The 16,989-nt window shown below is 51.5% G+C and overlaps 2 protein-coding genes across 2 annotated transcripts in view; one reads left to right on the top strand and one right to left on the bottom strand.

Annotated features, from left to right (window-relative positions):
• Positions 1–1,383: 1,383 nt before the first annotated feature.
• HTR6 (5-hydroxytryptamine receptor 6) lies at positions 1,384–8,003 on the top strand. Its single transcript, XM_065855070.2, has 3 exons — positions 1,384–4,608; positions 5,956–6,114; positions 6,788–8,003. The coding sequence occupies exons 1-3, from the start codon at positions 3,886–3,888 to the stop codon at positions 7,205–7,207; spliced, it is 1,302 nt and encodes a 433-aa protein (XP_065711142.1). The 5' UTR covers positions 1,384–3,885; the 3' UTR covers positions 7,208–8,003.
• Positions 8,004–8,022: 19 nt separating this feature from the next.
• TMCO4 (transmembrane and coiled-coil domains 4) overlaps positions 8,023–16,989 on the bottom strand; it is a 31,880-nt gene continuing 22,913 nt past the window's right edge. The window contains exons 13-14 of the mRNA XM_065855069.2: positions 14,596–14,713; positions 8,023–8,940 (exon numbers count right to left, since the gene is read on the bottom strand). Coding sequence (XP_065711141.1) covers positions 8,662–8,940; positions 14,596–14,713 — 397 coding nt within the window. The 3' untranslated portion in view covers positions 8,023–8,661. The remainder of the gene's footprint in view (positions 8,941–14,595; positions 14,714–16,989) is intronic.

The following is a 16,989-nucleotide window of genomic DNA, read 5'->3' as shown; positions in this document are numbered from 1 at the left end:
ACACCCAGTGTGGTTGTGTCCTCAGAAATGATCAGATGATGCTCAGAGCCTGAGCTGAGCCCTGGGAAAGGTCCTGCTGGCTCTGGAGGGGACAGAGGCTCCTGCTTCCCTCTTCAACCCTGGGGACTCTGCGTGAGTCCAGAGAGCAGCAGTTTGGGTGGGGAAGAAGGACAGCATTCGTGTTAAGGCAGCAATTGCCACAGCGAAGGGAATGGGCTGAAAAAGAGGTGTTATGTGTGTTAAGATAATGATTTTTTGGGGGTTTTGAAGTGTTGTCCCAAGGACAGGAGCTTTGCAGAGACGTGGAGAACCCCACAGTGTCACCAGCCACCATCATGTGGTCTTTTATTGGTTTGCAGTGAAAACAGGAGCTGGACTTGCCAGGGGGACTGTTCTGTGAACGCCAGGAGCTGCAGTTCAAGGTGTTCGGAGCAGGAGGTCTCCACCTCCTCTCTACACAGAGGAAAAAACAATATTTTAAAGGTAGCAAGTCAGGCTCTGCCCAAAATCAGCCCTATGGAGCCATCCCAGTTAAAGGGTGGGATGAGATGTTGGGAGTGGATTGCACACTGGAGGCCACTGCATTAAGCACTGGACTGGCTGGGTGTCCTCACCGAGGTCTGTCAGCCTCCAGCTTTACTAAACCTGCTCACCAGCCCCTTCTTTGTGATGTTTACACTGGGGTGGCCGTTGACAACCTGGTTTTGCTTTCCCTGCTAGTGGAACTGGAGAGCAGAGCTGGTGGAAACCCCGATCCCTGCAGATGTGTCCAGAAGTGCAGCGCAGGGAGCACAGACAGGCCAGGAGAGCTGCCGGAGCAGGGAAGCTTTTGCAGGCACCGCGGTAGGATTTGGACCTCATTTTAAGGCAGGTTTTTTTAACCACATTTTGCTTCGATCAATTCAGATTTATTTCCCCAGCCAATAGATCCAAACCAAATGTACAAAACTTCCCACGGACCGGCCTGTGGAGGACACACTTCTGATCCAGTCTCCTTGTCTGCACTGGTGTGGCCAGCAGGACCAGGGCAGCGACCATTCCCTGTGCTGGGCACTGGGGAGGCCAAACCTCGAATCCTGGGGGCAGTTTTCGGTGCCAAGAAAGCCCTTGAGGTGCTGGAGCAAGTTGAGAGAAGGGAATGGAGCTGGTGAGGGGCTGGAGCACAAGTGTGATGGGAGCGGCTGAGGGACCTGGGGGTTCAGCTGGAGAACAGGAGCTGAGGGGAGACCTTCTGATCTCTGAACTGCCTGAAAGGAGCTTGGAGCCAGGGGGGTCGGGCTCTGCTCCCCAGGAACAAGCGCCAGGAGCAGAGGAAACGGCCTCAAGTTGCACCAGGGGAGGTTGAGGTTGGATCTGGGGAACAATTTCTTCCCCAAAGGGCTGTGGGGCATTGGAACAGGCTGCCCAGGGCAGTGCTGGAGTCACCATCCCTGGAGGGTTGGACAGACGGACATGAGGGTCTCAGGACATGGGGCAGTGCCAGGGGTGGGGAATGGTTGGACTGGATGATCTTGAGGGGCTTTTGCAACCAAAATGATTCTGTGATTGTAAAAGCTCTGGAGACAAACCGCTGGGTGGGTGCAGCGGGGCTGAGGACGCTCAGCTTTGTGCTGTGCCGTGACTTCCTCGCCGAGCACCAGCTGGGATCGGTCTGTGCAGCCGTGTTGCGTTTTCCCAGCTGGGGCGGCTGCCACGGTGGGGGCGCTCAGGGTGGGTTTTCTTGGTGGTTCCCAGCACAGATGGGACGAGGAAGCAGGGTTTCCTGGTACAAGCGCTTTTCTAAAGAAACCTCCTGCTGCAATCAGAGCCTTGCGTGTGTGTGCTGTGCCCTGGGTCCCCGCCAGGACGAGTGACGCAGAGGTGGCCGGGGGGTTGGAGCATCCCAGGAGAGGGTCCTGGGGAAGCGGAGGGCGGGCAGACGCTGTGCACACACTCCCAGGAGAGCTTGTCCTGGTGCCAGTGATGGCAGCTGCTTCCCAGGGAGCAATTTTGGAGGTGCACAGAGATCAGGGGGGGCCATGGGTGCTGTGTCCATGTGCAGGGGAGAGCTCTGATTTGCATCTCCCCCATCCTGTTCTCAGACACCCAAACTGCCCGTTCAGCCACTGAAAAAAGCACGATGAAGTTGTTGAGAAGGTGATTAGAAAAGTGAATCTTGGTAAAGTGACAGATTTCTGTCCCGGGGTGGGCGGTGCTGGGGTTGCAGCGGGACGGGGCCGTGGGGTGTGTGACGTGCACAGCTGGAACTCGCCCACACATCTGCAGCAGCATCGTCCCTGGGCGGCCTGTTAGCGAAGGCTTCGGCGGCAGCGTGGGGAGGGAAGGGACACGTCTGGCCCTGTGACCGCAGCGCAGGGACCCGGGGACAGCAGGGACACACACACGGCTCCGGTTTGTGCTGGAGTCAGTGCCAGCAGCTCTGGTCTCCCCCCAGCAGATTCGCAGCTGTTTGTTGGAAGAAAAACCAAAACAAGTGAACTGTTTTGGCAGCTGGGCAATTCAAAAAATATAAATCCAGCTCGGCCAAGCACCTGAGACACTGGCTGTGACGCAGGGAGGTGGTGGCGTGGGACACAGAGCAGCACTCACAGATTCTCGAGTGTCTTCTGAGCGGGGTGGGATGAAGAAGCCGCCAGGACCTGCTGGCTTCTCTGACCAGTTGCCTCCCACTTGCCAAAGGGCCGGTTGCCACAGGGTCCTTGGCCGCACCAAGGGATCCCCAACAACCCTGGCTGGAATTTGGCTTGTGCCCTCCGTCCCCAGCCACAGATTGCTGGAAAATCAGCCAGCAAGTCCTTTCAGCGCCTGTGGCTGCTCGCTGAGCAGGCAGCCGTGCCTGTGGCAGGCGGGTTTTGTTGCTTTTTCTTTGGATTTGCGATATTTTGCTTTTTAGCGACTGGTGGATGGAACCAGCGCTGCCGGGCAAACGCGGGAGGGGAGGCAGAGCTGGATGTCACTTTAAGGCAGGAAAGGCAACTCTCTGGCTGCCACTTTGTGGAGTTTCCAGCAGATCCCTGTTTTCATTAGCATTTCATTTCATCTCCTCCTCTCTCCCCGCTCCCAACCCCACCTCTTCCGAATCGGCATTTCTGCATCCTTCTCTGTGCATCGCAGCGCGGCAGGTGAAAGTCTGGCTGGCGCCTGCACACACACACACACTCACACACACACACACACACACACACACACACTCACACACACACTCACACACACACTCACACCCCTGCACACACCTCTGCTCAGGGCAGACGCCTTCCCACACTCCTGCGTGTTGCATCTTCCTCCTCACAGGCGACCTGGGCTGGGAGCATCCCCGGACTCGCCTCAGGGCTGCTCCATCGCTCCTGCGGCAGAGCTGAGCTCAGTGGGGCACAGAGCTCTGCAGAGGGGAGCCCAGCTGGGGAACAGCTGAGTTTTGGGGGTCCAGAGCATCTCCAGCATCTGGAGCATCCTGAGGTCCAGAGCATCCTAGGGTCCAGATTCCCTGGTCCAGCACATCCAGAGCATCGGAGCATGCAGAGCATCCCTGGCATCTCGAGCATCCTGGAATCCAGAGCATCCCCAGCCTCTCCGGTGTCCGGAGCATCCAGCAGCAGCATCCAGGGACATCCCAGCCGAGGGGGATTTGCAGAGACAAGGAGATTCCTGGCTGTGAGTACCGAGGAGAACCTCGCTCCTGCTGATCGGCTCCTGGGAATGTCACTCTGCCCTGATTGCCAGTGAAGTGAGAGAGGGGGGGAAGCGAGGGAGAGGAGGAGGAGAGGAGGAAGGAAGACGGACACAGAGTGGAGGCAGCGAGGTGGCACTTTGTCCCCCGGGGCTGGCTCAGCGATGATCACCTAGCGCAGGTCACGGCTGGAGAAGGTCCCCCCAGCCCTGCTCCTCATGGAGGGCGATTCGGGGTCCCCCAACGCCAGCGTGCTGGGGGAGCGCTCACTGCTGGTGGGGAGCAGCTGGGTGGCCGCTTTCCTCTGCTTCATCATCCTGCTGACCGCAGCGGGGAACTTCCTCCTCATCCTCCTCATCGTCACCCAGCGCTCCCTGCGGAACACCTCCAACTACTTCCTAGTGTCCCTCTTCATGTCCGACCTGATGGTGGGGCTGGTGGTGATGCCCCCGGCCATGCTCAACCAGCTCTACGGCCGCTGGGTGCTGCACGGTGACTTCTGCTCCCTCTGGTCCTCCTTCGACGTCATGTGCTGCAGCGCTTCCATCCTCAACCTCTGCATCATCAGCCTGGACCGCTACCTGCTCATCATCTCCCCGCTCAAGTACAAGCTGCGCATGACGTCCTGCCGAGCCCTCGGGCTCATCCTGGCCACCTGGACCTTGGCCGCGCTCGCCTCCTTCCTCCCCATCAAGATGGGCTGGCACAAGCTGGAGTTTGAGGTCCACACCCCAAATGTCACCTCCCGGGGGGACGAGGACCAGTGTCGGCTGCTGGTCAGCTTGCCCTACGCCTTGGTGGCCTCCTGCCTCACGTTCTTCCTCCCGTCTGCCGCCATCTCCTTCACCTACTGCCGCATCCTCCTGGCGGCCCGCAAGCAAGCGGTGCAGGTGGCTTCTCTCGCCTCCAACGTGGCTACCGCCGACGAGACCGTGCCGCAGGTAAGGTGGCCGCAGGGACATTGTTCTTTGCAGAACCCAATGATTTGGGTGCCCAGGGTGTTTCTGCCAGCCAAGGGATTTGGCAACCAGATCACAGAGAGAGAGGGCAAATCCACCTCTGCGATGGGAGGACGGTTCTGCCGGGGTGTCCTCGGTGCTGCCCCGTTTCTCGTCCCGGCGGTGGTTTGGTTTTGTGCTGCTCCGGAGCACAGGAACAGCATAAGCAGAAGTAGGGAAATAAATTAAGATACAGGCGAAAATCCTCAGTGGCACAAAATAAATGGGAGTTTCGCCCCCCTTTTGGCTCCCATCATCCCAGCGGGTTTGACCCTTTATCTGACTTTCCACTCAGAAATCGTGGCCATGCTGGGTGTGAGACGTATGGGGGAGAAGGACTTTAAATAACAGCAAATCCCAAATTCCGCAGAGCACCTTATTTTGAAGAGCCAGCTTCTATTTTTGTTACCGGGTCTATAACGGGAGCTGCAAAATCCCTCGTTACTCCATCGCTGGTTAAACCAGCGCGTGTGGTTTTCATAACCCAAACGTGGCTGCGCTTGTTTGTGTTTCTCTGGAGAAGGTTAATTGCCACTAAGTCCAACAGCTTTAATTCTCCGTAATAGGCTTTATTGACCTCATATCCTACAGGGAAAAGACAAACTTAATTGCCTTTAAATACTTAGATTTAGTTTGTTGTTCTCTTTTAAGAAAGGAGCCAGGACTCTGTGGCCTGGCCAGCTCTCCCACACGTGAAAAGATGTACCTGACATTTAAAAGGAAAATGGGAATCAAAGAATAAACAGATAATATCATAAAATATCTATTTTCTCCATCTTTGCCAGGTGTTTGGACTCTACAAACACATCTTTTTAAGCAGATTTTTGTTCTGGTTTTGGGCAGGAAGTGGAGCAGCAGCGGGGCCTCGTTTAATTATGGTGGAGGGCTGAGATAATAACAATTTTAGGTGCTGAGGGTGGATGGAGGACTGAGTTAGGTATGGTGTTTGCAGGCTGCAATGTTTGACATCAGTTTGCTGCTCTAATCCATGGCTACAGCTCCTCTTCAGGGCATGATTTATCCACAGCATTGACTGAGTTGGATTTTTCTATAAGCAAAGTGCCTTAATGATAAAGCCCCTATTTTATGGTTTAAAAAAGAGAAGAAATATCTCGATGTTGAGGGTTTCTGTGGCTGCTTCTTCCTGATTTCTGGCTCAGGGGCTGCGGCGTGTGACACCTTGCCAGAAGGGACATAATGGGGATTTTGGGGCAGGATTTGCAGCACCAAATGCCTTTTCCATGGGTGGGCAGTGGGTGCTGTCGCTCACCACCCCGTGTCCCACCGCAGGTCCCCCAGACCCCGACCCAGCCCCCGGGCGGCAGCGAGAGCAGGAGATTCGCCAACAAGCACAGCAAGAAGGCGCTGAAGGCCAGCCTGACGCTGGGCATCCTCCTGGGCATGTTCTTCGTGGCTTGGCTGCCCTTCTTCGTCACCAACATGACGCAGGTGAGCATGGACGGCGGCTTTGTGTCGGGTTTTCAAAAGCTTTTCGCTTTGAATCCAGCCGGGTTGGATCGCAGGCGCCTGCAGGTCTTGCTGGGAAGCGTCTAGGAGCAAAGATGGAAATTCCCCAGGGAGCAACGGCAATGGAAAACCCTTCAGAAGGGTTTTGGAGGGTTCCTTTGAAAGGAAAATGATGTTGGGGTGCCTGGAAAACAGCTCTGGGTTGGGGCTGAGGTGGGAAACGCTGCAAAGGGGGTTGGACTAGATGAGCTTTGAAGGTCCCTTCCAACCCAAACTATTTATTCAGGAGAACAGGAGCTGAGGGGAGACCTTCTGATCTCTGAACTGCCTGAAAGGAGCTTGGAGCCAGGGGGGGTCGGGCTCTGCTCCCCAGGAACAAGCGCCAGGAGCAGAGGAAACGGCCTCAAGTTGCACCAGGGGAGGTTGAGGTTGGATCTGGGAACAATTTCTTCCCCAAAGGGCTGTGGGGCATTGGAACAGGCTGCCCAGGGCAGTGCTGGAGTCACCATCCCTGGAGGGCTGGACAGACGGACATGAGGGTCTCAGGACATGGGGCAGTGCCAGGGGTTGGGGAGCGTCTGGACTCCATGATCTTGAGGGGCTTTTCCAACCTGAACGATTCAGTGATTCTGTTCTGCGATTCCAACCCTGCCAGGCCGTCTGTGGCTGCGTCCCCGCCGGCTTCTTCGACGTGCTCACCTGGCTGGGTTACTGCAACAGCACCATGAACCCCATCATCTACCCGCTCTTCATGCGGGACTTCAAGCGGGCCATGGGCCGGTACCTGCCGTGCTGCCGGCGCGCGGGGGAGCCCCGGCCCAGCGCCATCTCCCTCTCCATGAGGAACTCCAACAGCGGACCCCGTGCCCCCACCTCCCTCAAGAACGTACTCACTTTGCCGGCCGAGACCGACTCGCTCGACTCTGGGGCGCTGGGGAACGAACACAACGTGCTGACGGCCGAAAACGGCCCCCGGGCTCACCCGGCCCCCGGCGCACGCTTGGTCAATCTCTTCAACGCGGAGCCCCTGGGTGCGGAGCTGCAGCCCCGGCAGCTCGGGACCCCCGTGGCCTGAGCCAGGGAGACCCCGACGGGGGGTGACGGGACCTCTGTGCGCTGGGGAGGGGGTCCCCAGCCCTAAATTTGCCACTGGACCTCTCCCAGCCCACGCAGAGCTCCTCGATACCCTCTACAAATGCAACGTGCGTCTCCTTGGAGAAGACGTCGACACCAAGCGCTTTTGCGGGTGGATTTGAACACTGCAAAGCTACGTTTTACTGCTGAATTAATCTGCCTTGTTTCTCTCTTTCTCCATCCCTCCTTTGCTCACCGTCACCAATCCCTCCCCCTTCCCCAAGAGCTGCTTCTGCTGTTGTTTCACCTCCGCTTAGTCTGGATCTCAGATTCAAGACCCTTCTTACAGCTTGTGTCTCCCTGAACTCAAACCCAGGTTTGGTTTCGGCTTCCACAGCTCCACAGGTCACCTCTGTCTCACCAAAAGCACCAAAAGCAGCGCTGGGAACCACATCCCGGGACTCACAGCCAAAGGTTCGGGGCTGCTTCGGTCCACAGAACATCCCGTCTTTTCCAAGTTTAATTTCCTCGCCTGATTCAGGCTGTATTTATCTCGGTTTCCTGCGGAAGCAGTGAGTTCCACAGTGAAACCATCATGTTTGATCATGAGCAGCCTGCGCTACGGGGGTTTAAATTGGATGCAAAATGTTCGGCGGCTGTTTTTTGGCTATTCAGCGAGGGTGTGGGTGTTCGGCTTGTTTGTGGCTCGCTGGGTATCCTGGCAGGAGGAAGCAACGAGATAAGTTTCCCTTTAGAATTCATCCTACAGCTTCCTATTTTTGGCACATGACCATCATACTTTGCGCTGACAATCCATCAATTTTTAGATGATGCCGTTAGAAAATATACTTTATTTCCCCTTCAAATAAGAATCTAAACAAATATGGCCTTTTAAAGGACAACGCCACCCCCTCAGGCCTCCCCATAGCCATTAGCAGAGAGAATAGGGAGTAATATGGGAAGTGGGCACTTAAAAATAATGAAACAACAAATGCTTTGGGCAAATTCTCCCTCAAGTGCCTTTCGGGTGCAGAGATGGGCTGGGAGGTGCTTGTTGGGCCCTCCCGGCACTCGCACTCCACAAGCCTTGCTGCCCGTTTCCAAGCTCACACTAAGGAGTTTGTGCTCCTGAAGCTCCCAGTTATACAGACAACTGAGCACAAAGCATCCCAGTTTGTGCCAGGAGGGTTGTGCCGCCGCTTCCTGAGGAGAAACGCTGATTCGGGCAGGAATCGGCCATTTCTCAGCCGTGGGAGATGCCGTGGGCGGCTGCTCCGCAAGCTCTGACGCAGTGATGCTCCGGTGCCACGGTCCAGCCGCTCCGGAGGGGCTGGAAACTGCAGCTCCAAGCTCTGCCAGCTCCACCAACGCTCATTGGGGGATCCCAGTGCGATGGATCGTGCTTTGAAAGCCGTTTTACTGCTGGCCGAGCATCTCTGCCCAACACTACGAGCTCTAATTTGCTCCTGCCTGTTTGCTGCCGTCCCCGCCGTGTGAACAATCCGGGCAGGGGAGGGAGGTTTCTCCCAGGAGAGAGCTGGAGGAATCCCGGTGGTCCCCGCCAGGCGCATCCTCCTCTCGTGTGGTGTTTTCCGCTGCCCGCTGGGATTTCTTGGCCAGAGGGGAGAAAAAGCTGCCGCTGCCTTTCTCATCCAGCCGACACTCCTTGGTTTTGATGCCCACGGCTCTTAGGATCGTGTCCATTTGCTTCATGTAGTCCAGGTGGCCGTTTACCTGTGAACAAGAGCTGTGTTAGTGAGGGACCTCCGGGAGCTTCATCTCAAAAACCAGCACTGCCACAAGGCTTGGTTTTAGCTCCGAAAAGCTGAAAGAACGAGGGCTGAAAAAGGCAGCTGTCCATTGAATGACCCCAACCGGCTGCCGCCTTGGTGGCACACGCTGCTGGGTCGCTTCTCTGACAGACGAGCGTTTAAATGCTTGGACGTTGCTGATCCGCGGTGCCGTGAGGGTAAGAGGAGCCGATCTGCCACGGTGAGAGATGCTCAGGTAGGACAAAAGCTGCCTTAGCTCAGCTCCCTGTTCTCTGCTAAATCACATATCCTTCCTGTGCCTTGTAAAAACAAAGATTATCTTATTTAAATTAGGATACAGCCATTAAATCTTGCAACACCTACCAAGCATGTGCAGGTTCTTGGCTGGAAGGTGAGCTGAGCTGTCCCACGCCATATAAAACCAGGAATCTGAGAATTATGGGTTCATAAACCAAATTAAAGTCAACAATATGTCCAAAAGCCCAGACATTTTTACTGTAAGGTGGTTTCCATGATAAGATAAAACCTTCTGAGATGGATGGTGGAGTGCACCCTTCCTCTCAGGGCGCAGGAGGGAGAGAAATCCCCTCTGAGATGGAAATTATTGTCATGCACTAAAGAGTTGGTTGGAAGGGCAGAAAGTGCCTTCTCCGGTTTAGGGGTCCTGTGCACACCGAGCATTTCAGATGCTACTACAGACCAGCATTTGGATCTCCTGTTGTACCCACAGCCAAAATGGGACTGAAGAATCCCAAGGTGGATTTACAGCGGGCTTTTTGGTGGTGAGGAAGGTGTGGTCAGGCTGAGCAGGGTTATTTTGACGCTCCACTCACTGGCTGGCCTGTGGATTTCAGCCAAGATGAAGATTTGAACCCTAAGATATTTCAGCATCTTTGCTAAATTCTATTTCTAACAGTTTAAATCTGACCCAGCCAGAAAGCTCAGGCCTCTGGTTTTCCCAAATCTTGCTAGTAATTAGGGAATTTCCCCAGCCGGGAATCCTGACACCACAGCCCTAGGTTTCCACCTTCCCAGTGTGGGCACGAGCGTCCCAAGAAGTGGCTGATGCTCACAGGAGATGTTAAAGAGCTCATTGCAGAGCTCTGTGAAGAAACCCAAACCTCAAGCAAAGCTGCTCTTCGTGCACGGGCAAAATTCGAACCTCCGAGCTGCGTGCGAGAAGCGGCGACATTTGGATGCACTTAAGACTTGGAGCAAAATGAAGGATTTAATCAGCGCATTAGTAGTGCAATATGTGACTTTAATCAGTCCAGATGGCTCAACAGGCTCTTGATGTTTTAAACAGATTAGTTAATTAAAATAACCATTGAAGGACTAATCGACTGGCTGTTAAGAGGTGTACATTGTTCTCTGGAAAAGTATGAACTTATACTGCGCAGTGCTCGGTGCTACAGAAAGAAATGAGCCCAGCGTTGGACGAGGTGGAGAGAAACAAGGAGAAAATGGACTTACTGGGAGGGGCTGCTGAAGTCTCTCGGTTTGCTGCGTTCTGAAACCTCTGCGGTCGTTACAATCGACCTGCCCTGGTCAGCGCTCGGGGATTCCTCAGCCTGTTCTGTCACTGAGTCATTAGTCAGAGAGAAGAATGAGGACAAGGTTTTCATAGCTCCTCTGCACCCAGCAGCTTCTAGACTAAAACAACGGGGAATTCCTCTTCTGGAGCACCATGATCACCGAGAGCCGCTGGGAATGAGCAATTCTGAACAGCCTGAGCTTGTCCTCGTGTGCTAAAAGAGAAGCTGAGCCCTCCTGAAAGCCGGTCTGCGTGCAGCTCTGCTAATACCACTGAATCTCCTCAAAGGAAATGCACTTCTGTGTCCAGAACGGCCCAGGAGAGGATTCCACAAAGCCCTGAGAAGCGTACGAGGACGTAGGACTCTCTGCTCTACTGAGCCATTGGGAAAAGAATGGTGAACAAATTGCCTTGAAGCCTGAAAGCTGTGACAGTGTCCTGGTGGGAAAATTCAGCAATTTGGCCTCTCAGAAGCCTGTTTTCATCTGCAAAGCGAACAGCTGAATTCCTCCGCTGGGTGGGCTGTGCTGGAGAAGGGTTGGGAACATGTAAAACATTGCTAAGGGATAATAAAAGCTTTAAAGAGAAATAAACAATGGTCTCAATACTTGTCAGAACAAAGTGCAGGAGGCGTTTCAAAATAAATGGAGTAGAAAAGAATTCTCATAACCAAAGCAAATAGATTTACGCTTGTTACAAGGAAATGAAAGCAGTGGGGTAGGTTTATCATTGAGCTCAGGTGACTCCTCCCCTGTTGTACCTGATTTTATGGTTGCTTGGACTCGCCGGAGAACATAAGCGAGCTGCCCGCGTCACTAATAATGCTGCATTGGTTTTGAGCCCGTCACATCTAAAGAGCAACTCTACCATGCAAGAAAAAATACCCTCATGTTAAAATGTCTCCGGAGCTTTGTTATTTCAGCAGGAGCAGTAATGACTGCCTTGCAGGGCATCACAGTTTCAGGGTTTTGTGTGGTGTGATGAGGGTTTAGTGGAGCGAGCTGCAGTTCCTGACGCTCAGGTAATACTCACACCTCACTTCCAGCAGCAAATCCTTCCCGCCGCCGTGTCAGACGCGTTGTGTACGCACAGCGTGCAATGCAAACTGCTTCCTCCCGACACAGCGCCCGCACCGTGGTTATTGCCACTCAGCTCCAGCGTTCACTCCCCGTTGCCAAAAGCATTGGTGAACTTGTTGTTCGGGAAGAGAACCGCGGTACAACCCTGCGCTCTGAAATAAACCCCCGGCCGGCTTTGGGGTAGCACTGGGAAAGAAGGGATTAGATGGTATAAAGAAGGTTTTAAACATAAACCTCCAGAAAAGGAGAATTACGCTGCCATTGGAAGCATGGGAAATGAAGGAGTTTTAAAGTCGAAGCACAACTTAATCATAACCTAAAGAACTTTAACGAGAGAACAGTACTGACTTTTTCAATGATTGTTATGCTCGCTACTGGACTTCCAGCCACACATTCCTACAGCCCCCAAACTCGCAGGCTCATCCCTGGTCTCTGCTGCGCTAAAACCGCCCAGAGAAACTTCAGCGCCCGTTACTTGACTTGTGAGCCTCCATGAAAACGCTCTGCCCACGTTCTGACCCTGAGCATTCCAGCAATATTCAAATGTTAATGCAAAACGTAACCTACGACATCCCGTTTTGAACAAACAGCAATCAATCTAATACGCTGCAGCTCAATTACTGCCTTGGTCTCTGTAACAGGTGCTGTCAAATAAATCTCCTGACTAAATCAGTTCCATTGTAACCATTAGGAAGGCTTTTATAACCGCATATTGCTGAGTGGGAGGACATTTTTCTCTCAGGTTTTTTTACTGACAGTCAGATAAAAAACATACTAATCAAGAGAGACGTGCGAGAAATGCCTTGGAGGCGAATTCCTGTTTATACCGAGGTCTCCCAGCCCTCCGCTCAGTTAAGGATTCTGGTGCAAAGAGAACCAGCCCCTTTGGATGTGGTCCAGGTTTCATCATGGATGGACGGGGAGATGCCTAAAATACTGAGGCTGCCTGCCTAGTATTTGCACACTGAGCACCTTTGCGTCATCTGTGGTTTATTTTTCTGTCACTGCCTGTCCTTTATTATCCCTGGCACGAGACTCATGGGGATCTCCAGCAAGGGATGGAGCTGGGAACTGGTCCCCATTAGTGAAAAGATCTCTAGATATAGTTTTGTTATGCTACCGCGCTATATTTGCAGCAAAACCCACCTTTGTGTTCTATTGCCCCTATATATTTCCTTCCCCTTTCAAAAAGTTCACCAGAACGATCTGCGTTTCTTTTCATAACGCTGCATGGTCCGGAAAATGGATCAAGAGAGGGACACCTGCTTAATGCAGGTTTTTTTGCCAGCGGGGGTTGGTCTTTTTTCCCCCACTGCTTTGCAGGAAGATTTAGCAAGTGAAAGCATCAGCTCGTTTTGAAAAGAGAGGAGCGCTGGGATTGTCTGTTGGCATCACGCAGTACGGATACAGATGCACGACAATAGAAGATGAGCAGATAGCAGCTCTGCAACCATTATTCACGTCGCTGAAATGTAAATACCGCTCCTTTGGGGGAAAAATGCTGCGAGCCAGGCAGGATAAATTGTGCAGGACTCTGTGAGGTTTCAGACTTAAGGAAGCAGAAGGTCAACGGCAAGAGCATCTCTGAGGAGGTCAAAGAGAAGAGAGTAACACAGACTAAACCAACAGGAAAAGTCACCCCAGTGCCACCACGGTTTGATTTCTTTGGCCATTTTTCTCTTCAAGCCCGTAACAGATGTCACTGCTCACAAGCGACTAATGGCAACTCTGGGGACGGTGACAAACTGGACGTGGGAGCATGTGGAAATACTAATCAAGGCAACCCAGTAGGATGCAAAGGTACAAGAACAGCGACAGTGCGGGACCGTGTTTGAAAGCCTCTGCTGCACCACTTCCTTCTGGGAAGCTGCTATTTTGTTCTGCAAAGTCTCTATTTTATCTGTACAGCGTTTTCTGGCAAGGGCTGTGCAGAGCTGGGTTATAATGAATGAAGTGAGCTGGTAACAGTTGGGTATTTATAGGCTCAGCGGGATGGTGTTCCAAAAAATCTGAAAGCACTTAAAATTTGTGTCTTTGGCTCCAGAGCAACTCTGACAACCTCTACCAGCTTTTGGGGACATTTAAGGCAGGAACAAAGACACAGAAGTATCCTGAGCTGTGTGCTGAGCATCCTGCAGTCCAGTTTGGAGAGAGTGAAAGATAAGTTTGAACACGAAAATATAGAAAAAACAAGATTGCACAACCAAGATTACTCTGAATATCAATACACAAGCTGAGTTCTGCATGGTTTTCTGTGGAAGAGCTCACTCATGAGTACAGAGAAGGCAATGAGATCATTAGTTGGCCTACGGTAATTGGGTTGATTATTGCTAGACATATAATATAGTGGCTTACCAATGACACCAGGTGGCTTTGAGGAAACTAAATGCCTGCCAGCTATGCAGGTGAATCTCTTCGTGCTTCCTGGAGCAGCAGCCCAGGTCTGGACCAAGCAAATGAGCCATCAATATCACAGAGCTCCTGCCATTACAAACTGTTTCCCGTAAGACAGCATCAATGCAGCCCAGGGGACCAAGGTACAAAGCCGGTGACCTTGCCCCAGTACAAACCTGAGCAGCGGTGAAGTCTCCACCGAGATAAGATTGTAGGTTGCAGCTGCTCCACAGGTGTGTTTGAGCTCCAGGTTTCCCAGTGGCTGATCCTACCTACCTGCTGATCTGGGGCTTGCAAGACAGCAAGGTCTTTCTTGGGGAATAATTGCATTTTCTGTCTCTGGTATGAGATATTTCAGGACTGAAAAAACCCCAAAAACATCCAACAGGAGAGGCACATTCTCATTATCTTGCTCAATACAGAGCACTGGTCAGGCCAACAAAATCTATACTGAAGTCTGAGATGAGACTTATATCAAAGAAAGAAGGAAAATGCACGTCAAGGGGCTCTCTCCAGCATCTCATCTTCCCCTCATCAAGGAGTGTGAGGTTATGGTGCTGCAAGCAAAGGTCAGATGGAAAAAACTGAGAATTTAAGAAGTACTGTTTACCACGGCTGAAAGGTCCATGTTCACCATCCTCCTGTCATCCAAGTCGACTGGCTGCAGGCCGGCGACGTTGAGCTGGACAGAAGAGGTCCTGTATACAAAGCCCAGCAGCCAGTCCCCCCTAGGAGCAGAGCAGAAGAACGTGAATAAATCCTGTCATCAAACCAATCAATACGTGACTCCTCAGAGCACAAGGGATGTCTGGACCCAGGAATCAGAGCAGCTGCTGCATTCAGGGCGGGTTCCCAGAACATCGTGGTGTTAAGTCTGAATTTAATCTTGATTCCCGGGTGTCCTGGTTCATGGGTGTAGTCTCATTATGTACAGCAGGTTTAAAAATTTGCTTAGAGACTGCAATACTTTCACATATCTAATCTTTTTAATGCACTAACAGGGAGTTCTCCAGCCTGCAGACAGCTGTAAACGTGATGAAGCCTACAGTACCAATGTTGCTGACATAAATATTGACTGTGAAGCTCCTTGGAGTGCTGCTGATTTATAGGTAGTGTATAAATACTTGGTTTCAATGACAAAGCTAGGAAGAATTGGTTCCCACTCTAGAGTAATGCCATAAGTCACTGTGACAGTTTCAGGGTAGATTACAGCATGATGAGAGAAGGCGATGCGACCTTTGGAAATAAGTAACCTCTTCTGCACTTGGCAACAGCCTAAAAGCTGAGCACCTAAACACCGCTGCACTCTATAGAGTAGATTTAAGACGTATGCGAGTGGTATTTATACTCAGCAGGTGAGATGCACCCGCACAGGTCACCATTTCTGGCTGCTCCTCTCCGCTCCGAAATGGTCTGTGCTACGAGTTGTAAATCTACACAGAGCTCTGCAAACTCTTGGTGTCACATCCCCGCTACTCAGGCATGGGTTCTTTCAAGAGCTGGTGAGTCTGACTGATTTGGTTTAGGTTTCTCAGTAGGAATTTGTGACCCTGCGGTGAAATGGGATGGGACAGCTCTGACAGCTGGCTGTCACTCTCCAGGTCCTTTCAGGCCTCGAAGCTGAAGGAGACGAGCAACAGCGGACTGAAGCTCAACAAACTGGGCCCAAATCTGATCTTGCAGTTTTATTTAATGTAATTCATCTGACCTAAACATAGTCACTCCTAAAGTGACAGAACGAGGCCACAATTTGTATGAGCGAGAGAGCACAGGAAGCAGAATCATGTGGGATCTTACCAGGGAATGTTTGTATAATCCTGTCCTATCTAATATCCTCCATATCTCTCAGTTACCTCCTTCAGCTGCCCCTCACGCTAACTGAATAACCCTCAAATTCAGCATCTGAGGGCAAAGCAGAGAAGCAGCCTACTGGGGTATTTTCTGACAGTCTTGTCACCTGCTTCTTCCTGCAACAAGACACAACTTCTACATCCTTTTTCATTCAGCGTTCCAGACTTGGACTTGTCAAAGCAGAGACTAACCAAATGATTGCACACCCAGAGGTACAAACACACATACTGTTTTCTTCCAACAGCACACGCAGGCTTTGAAACTATAACAAGATCTTTTTTTATATATATTATAGGAAATGAATACGCTGAGCGTTTTGCAGTGAAATTGATTTTTGTATAACACAAGGAGGAACAATATTTGCCAGGGCACATTCAGTTATATGCCACAATTGCTGTCATTTATGGCTTCTTGGAGGAACACAGAAGCACTCCCAAGGAGGCAGCAATTGCTTTTTCCTTATGTCACATAAATAAATACTGTAACTGGTGAGCACATGCAGCATCCGTAAAACCTCCCGCTACTCAAAAAGCAACAATTTTCAGTCTAACTGACAGATGGGATTAATAATTTGTTGTTTGAACTTGAATGCTTTTAATTCTTTTATTTAGTTCTTCTTTGCAAATTAAATACTGTGTTAGATGCACAATACTCCCCCATCTGATACCTATATATGTGTGCATGGAAAGCACTGACACCATTTTCAGCTGTCCCTGACCTAAGGGCTCGTGGCTTTACAAGCTGTCTTGACTTGTGGTTACACGTTCTAGTCTTCTTGCCTGGTTATTTCTCAATTTATTTTCCCATGCTCTTAGTCTTCCCCGCTTCATTCCTTCCTTTTAATTTCCCCTCTTCTAATTGTGCTGGTGAGCAGTGTTCTTGTCACAATTACCTTCCAACTAAGTCATTAGATTTGATTCTGTTCCATTAATTCTTTACAGCTTTGGGAAGATTGCTTCAGCTGGTTCTTGCCTCTGAATCTCCCTCTTCTCACTCAGCAGCTCTCACAACTCTGCAGCTGCCTGCACAGTTTTGAAAGGCTGGTATTTGGTTTCAAGGTAACCTTTCTATTCTTTCACATCTTTATTAAATTCGCTGCAGCTGCTCTAGCTATACCTCCTGTGTAAGTAAAATAGCTTGTTCACGTGGACTA

The sequence above is a fragment of the Patagioenas fasciata genome, chromosome 23, assembly GCF_037038585.1.
Source record: "Patagioenas fasciata isolate bPatFas1 chromosome 23, bPatFas1.hap1, whole genome shotgun sequence".
Classification (NCBI taxonomy): Eukaryota; Metazoa; Chordata; class Aves; order Columbiformes; family Columbidae; genus Patagioenas; species Patagioenas fasciata.
This window is presented reverse-complemented; position numbering and strand designations above follow the sequence as displayed.